The 12,878-nt window shown below is 36.1% G+C and overlaps 1 protein-coding gene across 1 annotated transcript in view; it reads left to right on the top strand.

The window, feature by feature from the left end:
- Positions 1–918: 918 nt before the first annotated feature.
- Positions 919–12,878, top strand: part of TPO (thyroid peroxidase) — a 36,797-nt gene continuing 24,837 nt past the window's right edge. Inside the window, exons 1-5 of the mRNA XM_036379808.1 lie at positions 919–1,012; positions 3,732–3,816; positions 5,429–5,598; positions 7,875–8,007; positions 12,671–12,800. Coding sequence (XP_036235701.1) covers positions 919–1,012; positions 3,732–3,816; positions 5,429–5,598; positions 7,875–8,007; positions 12,671–12,800 — 612 coding nt within the window. The remainder of the gene's footprint in view (positions 1,013–3,731; positions 3,817–5,428; positions 5,599–7,874; positions 8,008–12,670; positions 12,801–12,878) is intronic.

Raw genomic sequence — 12,878 nt, 5'->3', positions numbered from 1 at the left:
CATAAAGCTGATAGCATAAACTGGGCCCCTGGAAAGTACTTGGCTTTCATAATTCAGAACAGTTACTGCCATCGATAAAGTACAGAACTGTGGAAGATAATCTCCTCAGCAGACAGAAGGTCAGACAATAAAACTTTTGCTTGACATTTTCCAGAAGAAATTCATCATATTAACTCATGAAATATAAAAGGAAAGGGTGTTTTCACATTGAATTTCTATGGGCAATATAGTTTCTCTGAATTTTCAGACTTGATTTCTTTTTTTAATTTTGATAGGATATGGAGCTAAAAATATTTCAAATCTTTCAATTTCCTATCAATATAGGGCATGTGAAAAATGATATCTCTTGGAGAGTTTGCACTGCTCTAAGAACTGCCAGAGTACCAGTACTGAAATGGAGAATTCAGCTCTCCTCAGCAGAGTGAGCACATTCACTGTGCTGCTTTGATACCACAGTAATCTATGGATAGGAGCAGAGATTAGGGTCTGACTAATTGGTGTTAGTTTGGCCACTTCATTGTCTTATGTGCAATCACTAACTTACAATCAAATCAGTCTAGTGCACAGAGAAGTTCAAAATGAATGGAGGTAAAATGCTGATGAATTTCCAATGTATAGGCTAAGTGCTGCTGATATTGTGAGAATGTATTATGTTATAAAATAAGTATGTGTATCATTGTGCTAGAAGCGTCTCAAAATGTGAAAGAATGTAAAATAAAATGTAAAAGAAAAGTGATAAGTAAGGAAGGGAAAAAGAGAAAGTGAATTACTTTGAACTTCAAAAAAATAGTCAGAACATGGTTGGAAATCTAATTTTAAAGTAAAATTTGCGGTATACAGAAAATTATTTATAGTCTGGCTTGTAATTAGAAGATGAAGGTATATGTATTTTCAACCGTTATCTCTTCTTTCTTGTAGATGAAAGTTTTCATTATTTTGGGATTTTCTGCAGCTATAGCCTTTACAGCTGTTTTCTTTTCTTTCCTTCAAATAGGGAAAGACACCATCTTTGGTAAGTAACAGTGAAAATACACATTAGTTTCTTATGTTTACTGTTAAGCTGAAAATACACAGACACTGCAGACAGTTTAGTACCAGCAGTATAGTTCAACTGCTTTTGTGTGCAAAATACACTATCTGGTTTCTCGGAGAATTATTCCATGGAGGTGTTCTTTTAAATTGTAGTTTCATAATCTCAGTAAGTAAAACTTTATATGTGTAGGGTATCTCAATCACTGCTTTGACTAGGAGTGATTTTACTTTCTTAGTGGCATTCATGTGTCAGATGATGCATTGCCAAGCAGGATTGCTGGATTTCTTTCCCCATCTGCTAATCATCCTGGGCTAGAGGCAGTTGACATAGGATGTCCCACCTGGCACCCTCCTGCTGCCCCACAAAGGTGCTTCTTTCCTGTGGATCTGTTGGCTGCTGGCACCCAGAGGATTTTAGAGCATCTCAGATTTCCCTATTCATTATGTTCAAAAAATTTAATCTAGTAATTTTTACCAACATTTGCATCTGCTCAATTTAAATCAGCTAAATCTAATAATCTAGAAGAGTAGCAGATACCAGACTAAATTTTAAAAGAAGTCTGCAGAAACTGATTTTACATGAAACTAGGGCAGAGATAGTAAAGAAACAGGATTTCAAACCACAACCTCATATTATATAGCTGTATGCTTGATTCATAAAGTTTGGTGATATGATTCCCTAGGAAACTGTTCACCTGAATTTAGTGTAGAATCACAAATAAAATAAAATTATATGCAAAAAATTAAATTAATTAATTAAATTTAATTAAATTAAATTCCCAAGCTATTGTTTCTTATGAGAAATCTTCTTTTTACTATCACTGCAAAACAGGAGATCCAGTTTTCTTTCCATACCGGATTCTTTACTTTGAGTTACCATACAAATTTTTTGGAAAGATGTGTTCTAAAATGACCACATTATGTTATATGTTAGTTAATACAAAATGGATCCAAGAATAATAGAATGGTTTAGGTTGAAAGGGACCTTACAAATCATCTAGATCCACACCCTCTGCCATGGGTAGGGATGCCATTCACTAGCCCAGGTTGCTCAGGGCCTCATCCAATCTGGCCTTCAACACTTCCAGAAATGAGGCATCCACAACTTCTCTGGGCAACCAGTTCCAGTGCCTCACCACACTCACAGTAAAGGATTTCTTCCTAACATCTAATCTAAACTTGCTCTCTGTCAGTTTGAAACCATTGGCTATCATCCTGTCATATAAGAAGTCCCTTTCCCTCCTTTTTATATTCTTCCCTAAGACACAGGAAAGCACCAATATATAAAATATACATGGACTATAAATAAATAGAACAGATGAAATGTGATTATTTTTATAGTAAGTGTTCTTGGTCTGATGAAACAGTACAAGATAATGTTTATTACTCAAGAACCATGTATTTGAAGACATGGTATTGGTACCAAATTCATACTTAGAAGAAAAGGAAGAGAGACAATGGAATTTAATTACAGGAAGTGGATACTCTCTTTTACATCAGAGCATGAATCAATATCACAGGATGGGCAATACTTCAAGCATGTTATATTTCTCAGAGCTAAGCCCCCTAAAAGTAATTCAAAAATATGCTATATTAAATTCTGAAAGAACTACCTTTGTATGGCCTGTAAAAATCAAACTTCTTTTTAACATAGACTCAAAAAGTTTTTCAGAAGTAGTCGAAATCCAAATGATAATACCAAATGAATCATCTGAATATTTTATTATGCATAGGTGAAAAAGAGAAATAACTACTGCTATACTTAGATACTGAAAACTTTAGTAGAGTATAATTTAGCCTAGGAGAGATTACTCCTCATCACACATTTCTCTTCCTTGAGCTGAATGCCCTATTCAAAAAATAGATGATAGGAACAGCACAGACTGTACTACAAATAAAACATGCTACCCTAAAATTAAATTGTACATAAATGATGAACGATTGTACATAAATGATTGTTATTATTTTTTATTATTTTTTTTCTAAGAAAAAAATGGGCCATCCCACAAAATTCAGATAGAAATAAAGCAGTTGAACTTTAAACATGACTGGTTCTTTTATTATAAAGCAACATGTACACAAAAGAGGGATAAGCTAAGCCTCATAATAGCATTATACAAAATAGCACAGCTGAAGTATTATTATGTTTACATATATCTTCCCATTAAACACAGGTGAAGAAATGAGAATAGAGTTTTCATGAACTGGCCCTATCCCAGGTCTTAATTTTGCTTAAATATGGACTTGAATTCTTTACATGGCTCAGACCAGCTAATATTACCTGTGAGGGAGGGTCAGGTTTGTCCTGTCAATCCAAGGACAGTCTGATGAAAAATAAATATGAACCTAAGGAACACAGCTGCATACAGAGAACACAGCATGTTTCAGCTGGACCTATTATGTTTGGTCCTATATGACATGTTCATAACTGGATTTATACTTCAAGCAAGGAAATCTAAATCGCCATGTCTTATAAATTATGGAAGAATTTATTTACCACACCTACCTTACCTTTTAGAAAGCTCAGAAGCCACAACATGAATTTCAGGAATAAAATATGGAATTGGATTTAAAGGGCAAGAATTGTATCTTAATGTTAGAAACTTGTATATTTTCTAATTGTAAATATTTTAATAAATATGCTATTTATTAACATATTTATCTTTCTTTCTTTTTTCTTTTTGTTTTTTCCCGTTGAGAACAAATTGAAGATAACTGCATCACTAAGGCTATCCAGAAGGGTTCTAGTCTGGTGGATTATGCTGCACATTATGAAATTAAAAGGTAAAAAAAAAGAGGTGAATAATGTACTCAGGAAAAAGCTTTCATAACAAAACAATTTGATGTCAATCTTTCTGCTTCATTGAGAACCCACATGATCAAAAAATCACTGCCCCCATTACCTTTGAGGGATCTGATCTAGAGGAAGGTGACCCTGCCCGTGGCAGGGGGGTTGGAACTAGGAGATCTCTAAGGTTCCTTCCAACCCAAACCATTCTATGATTATGTCACTGATAATCTGATCCAATAGCACCTTGTGCATTATCACCGTGTAAGTTGCTCTTTTAAAATGTGGGAAAAAAGAAATAACACAAATATAAATATGGATGTTTTTCTGAACTAAATACCTCAAAAATCATACTTTTGTGGACCTATTTTTGAACACTGATTATATTTTTTCCAGTGCAGTGAGACTGGAGCAACTCCTATTGCATCAGGACCCAAACACTGTTGCCTTAAATTGGACTTTCAAAGTGAATTGCATATTTCCCCTTTCATCTACAACAGATGTAAAAAAGGATAAGGGAAAGGAAATGAAACATTTGTCTTGGACTGTGGATGGGCAACAAATTAGGGGAAAGCTCTTTGTGCTTGAGTTACAGTATGAGAATGAGCTCTTTCAACCATTTTCTGACTAGATTTCTGTGCAACACAAAATTAATTTCTCTCCAAAATTCAGAACACATCATCTAAGTTTTACAGGGTAGAATCCCCACACTTTTTAGTAGACTTTCCCTTAAGACTTATCTCTGTGATTTGAAAATGAGTCTTGATTTGCAGACCTCTGTGAATGTTAACTGTTTATATGGACAGAACATGTGAAGAACTCTTGCCCCTCTACATGTAGAGACTGAGGTCACTCACAGGTTTTAGTGATAGTATTTTGGTGGCAATCCTAAGGCATTTAAAATTTAAAAACATTAGTCTCAAGCTTTCAGTGGCTCAATTGCCTCATGTAATAGATGGAGATACTGATATTTATGTCTCACAAGATATTGTAGCAATTATTTGGTCAATATCTTAAACGTGATAAGTGCTAAGAGATGCTAAAGATAAATGCTTAACAATGATTATTTGAATTAGGAATTGAAATTTTATTAGGAATAAAACTGAGACCACTTACCCCAGACACCTTTTTAGCTATTAAGCTACCTTTGAAATGCTGTGTATGTGGATATATAGACTTTAAAGAGAATTGGTTCTCAGAAGTAGATTGAGGATGGTCTTCGGTATTAAATGTTACATGAAAGCAAAACCTACTCACAGCAGTGAGTTTGGAGACCTCTTCTGTGACTATCCTGCACAAAGTCTTCCACTTGGTGCTGCAGGCTCTGCTCACCCTTAAAGTTTCTTTCTCATCCTAAAGACTTCCCACAAGATGAACTCTGGCTGTGTGTCCAACAGAACCACAGTTTCTCTTTTAGAATTTTCCTTGCAGAACAAGGTCACAAAACAGCCTTCCTCTTTGCTTTCCCAGTGTTCTCTTCAATCAAAATACCTTAATACCTTAAATACCTTAAACTTACAACATATCCAGGACAGACAGCTTTATTGTTATGAAAATGTTCTAAAAATGTATACATTGCAAAACCTTCTGTATTTATCTCTATTATAGAAAGATCCAAGGAAGTGGAATAGCAACCCCTACCTTACTGCTGGCTTTCTCAAAATTTCCTGAACAAGAGAGTCAAGAGATTTCCCAAGCAGCTGAACGAATGGAAATGTCAATTCAGGTGCTGAAACAAAAAGTTTGCCAGAGGCACAAGCGTTCATTGCATCCAACTGGTAAATACAGTGTATTGATATTGGCAAACCACCCTATTGATTTGTTGAATGCTGTCTTTTAGATTAAGGTTCAGTTAAGTTCACTTTTATTTATTTTTCACTTTCTTTTGTTCTTGAAAACACCTCAGATAGGTTTACATTTTTCTTTGCTGGAGTGTGGGTGGTGTTATAGTTGAGGAGAGCAGTGTTGCACTATTGGCACCCTGTGAACTCGTGACTGTGTATTTGTATTGCCTATAAATCAGCCTGTATATCCTCAGTGTTGCAAGCTTCATGTTTGCAGTGAAATGTCTATCTTCCCCAGCAGTTTGGGTTTAGTGCTTGATCTTCTATCACACTATGGCACTGGCATTTTCAAACACACTTCCTCTCAACATATGCATATCCCTCTTTAAATAATATATGTTGTTATTTCCAAAACTAATTTTATAATGCACTGCTGTTGCACATTTATTTCCACTTTAACTGGGGTTTTTCATATCAGATGGGGAAAGAAAGAGAAAGTTCAATGTTGTCAAAGTGAAATACTTGTTGTTAATTAGATATGAATTTCAAGATGTCTGTCTGGTGTCTGGAAGGATCAAAATATCAGAACCATTGACTTTTTCCCCATATAATTTAATTCTGTCACTTACACAAAGTGTTCTATCTTAGTATTCGAACATTTTTTTCCAAGATATAGAAGCATTAGAGTGCTGTAAACAAACATAAAGCACACACCACAGTTATTATTTTATTTCCTTGAAAAAATATCTGGTTTACTAAACTAATGGGACATTTGTAGAAGTAAAAAATATATCTTTATCTATATGGATATGTCTGTGCATATATTTATATACACACACACATACACAGATGCAATTGTTTTTGTGCTGTGCGATCCAAAAGAAGTTGAATTTCTAAACTTCAGAAGTGCACAAAGCTCTTGCTAATTTTCAGAACAGAAACAATGTTAACAGAAGGTGAATAGACACTGTACAGTCTATGTGCCACAACAGAATAGTTTTACATGAATTACAGAACTAAATTGACTTTAAAGAAAACATATGAATTTCTACCTAGGCAGCCCAGATAACTGGGGAGCTGGGCTCTGAGTATAATTTTGAACCTGAACTAACATAGAAGTACAGCTCTATTCACAAATTTGGCATGAGTTATTAGTACATAATGACAAGATTATGCAGCCAGTCTAACAACCTATTCTCCCTCTGTTCTCACTACTGCTTTGTGCAGGTTATAACTGCTCAGCAGAACATGTTTTGAGCTGATTTGGTTCTTGAACCTTTGTTCTTTGTTTTTGTGGCTTAATATTTTGGTTTGAACAATGGACTAAAGCAGCTTATTTCAGAGTTGAATGGGCAGAACAAATAGATATTGGGACTGGGTGGCATGCATTAGCCAGTGGGGAGACAAGGGCAGGAGTTGTATGTTACCTCTACCCTCATCTTTCATCATGTGATGATTGTAGTCACTTTGAATGTCAAGGGTTCTCTGAGTTCAGGAAGGATACTCATGGAATTGTTGAAAGGTTTGAGTTGGAAAGAACCTTGGAGACCCCTTAGTTCCAGCCCCCTGCCATGGGCAAGGTCACCTTCCTCTAGACCAATTTGCTCCTATTTCATAGGTACATCCACCTACAACTGGCCACACATATTTCAATACCTGCAGAGGTGAGAATAGGTACCACCTCTCTGCAGCTTACACAATAGTTGGCTTTGTCCCTCATCATCAGATGCTCACTGGGAGACCCATCTTGGATTGTATCAGAAATATATTTATAACATGCTGTCTACTGGCATAAAGGGACTTGACTTTACCTAGCTTCCAAATTCCAGCTAATAATTCTGATTCTCTTCCACTCAACACTGAATTCTGTAGTCAGCTGCAGGGTCTTTAGATTTCTGCATCTTTCCAGTCACACATTTTTCTTCTTTGGCATATACTTTTGTCCTTGAATGGCATTGAATTACAACTTTGTTGTAAACACAAGGACCAGGCAAGTAAAGGACTACAACACAGGGAAAGAAGGAAGCAGCAAGCGGGTCAACCTCAGCTCTCAGCTGTTGCTGAACCTCTTTCTTCTCATTCTCTATGCATCAGCCAATAAAACCAGCTCTTCCTCTAAGTCCCTGACACAGCCTCTTGCAGCACTTCTCACTAAGTGCTCTTTCCTAGGAAGAGGGAGAATTCTGTAAATGCAGCTGACAATAATGCCTTTTCTACTCTAGCAGCTAAATCCAATACAGTAAACTGCTTGTCTGGGCTCTTCCTTTCAGATCATTTATCAGCTGATCTGCTCACTATGATTGCTAATATTTCTGGATGCCTGCCTTATATGTTGCCACCAAAGTGTCCAAATAATTGCTTGGCTAATGAATATCGACTCATCACTGGTGCCTGCAATAACAGGTATGTATGATAAAAATTGTGTCCTGAAAAATCCTTTCTTCTCATTCTTTAAACCCAAGAAGCTGTGTTTACTTTTTCCAAGGAAATGGGTGAAGGGGGACTGGTGTTAATCAGTGGCTGTAAATGAGGTGCCAGTGAAAGTTCCTGGAGGAAGAACTCATCATTTACACTTTTGTGCACTACTTTTTGTAAACAGGCTTTCCCTCTGAAAGCTTCTAGGATTATATGAGGAACTTTATATTTAGGGAGGACTGATTTAGTACATGCCTTCTTCTACATAAAAAGAAAACTTAATTCTAACTCAGCATTTATTTTTGATTGAATTGGATAAAATTATATAAAGCAGGAAAACAGTACTACTCCCCAAGGAGTAATATTTTTGTATTTTCCCACAATTCTAACAGTTAGAAAGGACAAATCAAAAAGTTCTAGATGTCATTCCTAATTTTACATATCTGTTTTTATATGTTTAGTGGCTATTTTTTATAACTAGTATCTACTTGTTGCCGAATCTATCTGGCAATAGCTTCCTGCAAAACCCCACATAATAGATGTGCTCGTCTTTTCAGAACCCTCCAATGCAATGAGTGTAAAACTGAGAATGAGGGCCCTTTTAAGTACAAGGGTAAACAATATTTCTACTCAGCAGCCTCTGGATACACAGACCTAAGGTCACAAACTGAAAGTTGGACTGTAAGTCTACAGGTGAAGTGCTACAGAGATGAAAATGGAAGGCCTTCATCATTGTACGGGTTAAGGTACTCTGCAATGTGTTGAATAAAGAGCAGTACAATTCTGCAGTTTTATTATTCAGTGAGTCTGGTTTTATGAGATGAATCTGTTTTGCTACATCACAAGTCATTTGCAAGGAACATGCCTGATAGACTCTTTGCTGAAAGGACACAACATGATATGCATCAGTGTTATAAATCTAACTATGTGGATATCCATAATTTCCCCCAGGCATGTTCAGAGTTGCTTGGAGTCTGAACTAGCAGCTAGTACAATATTTTCATTGACATCTCCATCAGGGCTTGAATACATTGGCCAAGATTTGTGCAGCTGAACACAGACACATGGATGAAGCTCTTAATTTACAGGGTGGCTGTTTAGTCTTTCTCCCTAGTGATGGAGTGAAGCACTCTGCTATAGGTAAAGGTAAAAAACCTTTTTCTCTTCAGTGACTGACAATACTAGGAGGTATACAGGCATTTCAGTCTGATATCTAAAGCTGGGTAGGGTAAATATGATTCATTGAGTCTGGTCTGTAGTCACTCTGTTCTACTGTGTATGTTTTTATGCTTGTACCACATAAACCCACCACTCATATTTGGTAGTATTTTATACTCTGTGCTCTAAATGTAAAAGGTGTAAAATGACAAAAAACCCTTCAAAAACAAAGGAGTCGAAACCAGTGAATCAGATCTTAACTGAGTCTAAAATTTTGTGAGCCCCTTGAAATACCTCTAGTTCTACTGAAATACATCAGCCTAAAAAGCCCATAACACTGTAATGTAAATAACATATTCTGTGATGTAAGCCAGCTTTGAGAACTTCAGACATTAAATGAAATACGAGTCTGTGCTTTTACTTGCTTTACAGCTTCCACTTCCAGGCAGAAAATACATCAAGACCTGTGTTGCATTTGCACTTTTGTTCACTCTGTTTGGATCTATAGCTGTACTATAGATCAGGAAACTCTCCATTTCATGAGTGAAATTTAGAAATGAAATTTTTAGTTTAGAAGGGAGCAAGGAAATGCTTTACAGATGTTCTGCTACATCAGTTTGTATGTTTGGGAAAAATCAGATCAATTGCAAAGGATGTTTTCCTTAGCACTGAGTTTGCTTTGTTTTAGTGTGCTCTTCCTAGAACAAAGGTGTAGTAGAATAGTATAAACATGACCTCCTATGGACAATCTCAACATAAAATCAGGCATTCCCAGCAGAGATATTATCCCCTTTTACTAGTAAGAGATATTAACAGATTTTAGTTTCCTTTCTGCCTGAACAAGCAAAATAAAATTGCATTATTTTAAAATGAAGAAAAAGGAACAAAAGGAAAATCCAAAGAGGTGGTTTTTTTCCCATTTATTAATCCCAACAAGCTAGCATTGATCTAGGTATTTTTTTAGTGTCCAGTACAATGAAAGGAATTCAAAGGTTGAAGGAACTACAGGTACTAAAGGAAGGGACTCTCACGGTGTAATTAGCTTCACCTCATCAGAGCTTTCAGAGTTATATGTCTACTGCAATGCTGCATCTTTGGCTGTTCCTGGTAGTGAGAAACAAAATGGAATGACAGGATGGCACCCAGAAACTGTCTGTCCTTCTGGCTTGATGGACAGGTTGTTCCATGACTACCTTACTTTTTGTACACCTAATATTTGGGGCATCTGGGAGGAATTTTATCTGCAGCATTTCTATTTCATTGTTAACCATTCTCTCAGAAAAGGACCTGATGCTCACTCTGGAGGTGCAGTACCAGCAGTTAGAAGTGTTAGTATGGCTCACCTAGTGGAAAGAATGAGCAATCCTGACTGAGTCCATTGACTTCCAGAAGGAATGGAGATGTTTCCTTTAGGTTAGCTACTTCACCTCAATGCAAACTCAGTGTTCAATTAGTAGCAGGCTTATTTTCCAGAAGTGTCCCATGTTTCCAGAAGTTACACGCATGATAGCTCAGCAAAACCTAAAACATCACAAACTCCAATTATTAAGTTGCCATATGGCATTGATTCAATCTACTTGAAACTAGGCAGAACATTAAAATAAGATTCAAAAGATAAAAATCTGGATAGCAAATGGCAGCTTAACACTCCAGGCTGTTTCTCACGCAGCCAAAGCAAAATCCAAATGGTACAATTCCAGTATTTCACAAGCAAATGAAAACTCCCACCTTCCATAAACAGAATATATAGTAATCAAATTTGGGTACTTTATAAAGCTGTATGGTAGCAAAATCTCATTATTTCAGCTGCCTTTTTAACTCAAGCAAGATTCCAAGACACTAACATGTTTAATGCAATAATAAAAAGGCATGTGAGAGGGGTTTTACTAACATTCCAGTGATCTGCTAAAATACAAAAGCAATCAGGAGAAAAATCACCAGTTAAGCAGTTACATTAACATTTCATTATTTTTAATTGAGTAAAATAGCACTACACTATGTGCAGTATTTTATGCAATTTCAATAAAGGCAAATCAAGTGTAACTAATTTGAATGCTTTATTAAAGCATACTTCAACCTTCAAGTGTGAATTATTGTGGATAATTAAGTGTATTACAGCACCATATAGCTTGGCAAACTGAGTCTCCTCAGTGTGCTGGAGATCAATGAAATATTAATATAATTCTTTAGCATCCTGATAGATATGTAAATGTATGTTTTAACACTATATATTTCTACCAACATTCCAGAAATATTTCTCGTTCTTTGTGGCTTACTTTACAACTTTAGTCAACTTGAATGCATTGCAAAAAATTATTTCTTCCTTTTAGTGTTAACATATATTTAACAATTATGAAATATATTGAACAGGACAAGTTGAAAAATAACCAAAAAAAATTCCTAAAATTTCTAATACTCATGACAGAGGGAAAATAAATTGGGTCAAACCCAAGACTCACTGACTATGCTAATAAATAGTATAGGTCAGAAATCATTTGCTGACCCTCAAATTAAATATGACCTGATATGTGCCACCCCCTTATGTTTACATGTTGGACTACACTTTTTTACTCCCCTTCTCCCTTCCAGGTAGGCTGGCTTTGGGGTCACAAACTGGTATGCAATGATGCCAAGATGTGCTCAGGCAGGTGACATTCAGAGAAAAGCAAGTTTTTGTGAGGAAAAAATACACTGCAGTTAGTACTGACAACTTAGCAGCATAGTTCAGTGCCTGGGCTTGTGCAGGATCCCAAAGATGGACCCAAGAAATTGGTATAGCTTCAGCCAGAGGCAGCATTGCCACTGGATTCAGCTCCCATCTCTTCAGCCCTGGCTCCTTTGGTCTTGCTAAATGATTTCTTCTCTATGACTAGTGTCCAATTTTCATTTAAGTTTTCTTCACCTTCACACTGAAGGGTTTCTTCATATTTCCCCAAGTTTTTATTTTCTCTCTGTTGCTCTAACACATCTTTTTAAAGAGCATTTTTGTTGCTCTTAAACATCTTTTTAGAGATGCTAGGAAAGGCACTTGAGAGTATATCTGACTTTATGGGGAATGATGACACTATCAGGAACTCACCTTCACAGCAAGTATTTAACAAATGTCAAAAGGTAAACAACTTAGGTTATAAACACGAGTAAAATAGTAATAATTCATTAGCAATTTAGATTTTAATTATTTTCTTTTTGAGTAAAATAATATTGGCACACATGAAGACAAGTATTTTACGCAGTTTCAAAGATTGCTACATGAACATCTTATTATAATGGCATATTGCTCTGTGACTGATGATTTTTTAATATTATTTTATTTTTATGATCTGGTCTTATATTTGGAACATTTCTATTATATAAATGTAAATATAATATTATATAATATAAATATTATATATATGTATGTATGTATATATGTCTATATATATTTTATTTATTCAGAGGTTCTGTTGCTGCTATTGCTTTTGGGGGATTTTTAATTTTGTTTTTCTTTTCATAGGGAACATCCTAGATGGGGGGCATCCAACACAGCTTTGGCTAGGTGGCTTCCAGCAGCCTATGAAGATGGCCTCAGCCAGCCTCGAGGATGGGATCCCAGTATCCGATACAATGGATTCCAGCTCCCCTCGGTGAGGAAGGGCACCTCCAGATCACCTCAAACACACACACTGGGCCATTATCACACCTGCACCACACACCTCCATTTG

Source organism: Molothrus ater, chromosome 3 (assembly GCF_012460135.2).
Source record: "Molothrus ater isolate BHLD 08-10-18 breed brown headed cowbird chromosome 3, BPBGC_Mater_1.1, whole genome shotgun sequence".
Classification (NCBI taxonomy): Eukaryota; Metazoa; Chordata; class Aves; order Passeriformes; family Icteridae; genus Molothrus; species Molothrus ater.
Note: the sequence above shows the minus strand (reverse complement) of the source record. Positions and strands in the feature narration are given on the sequence as shown.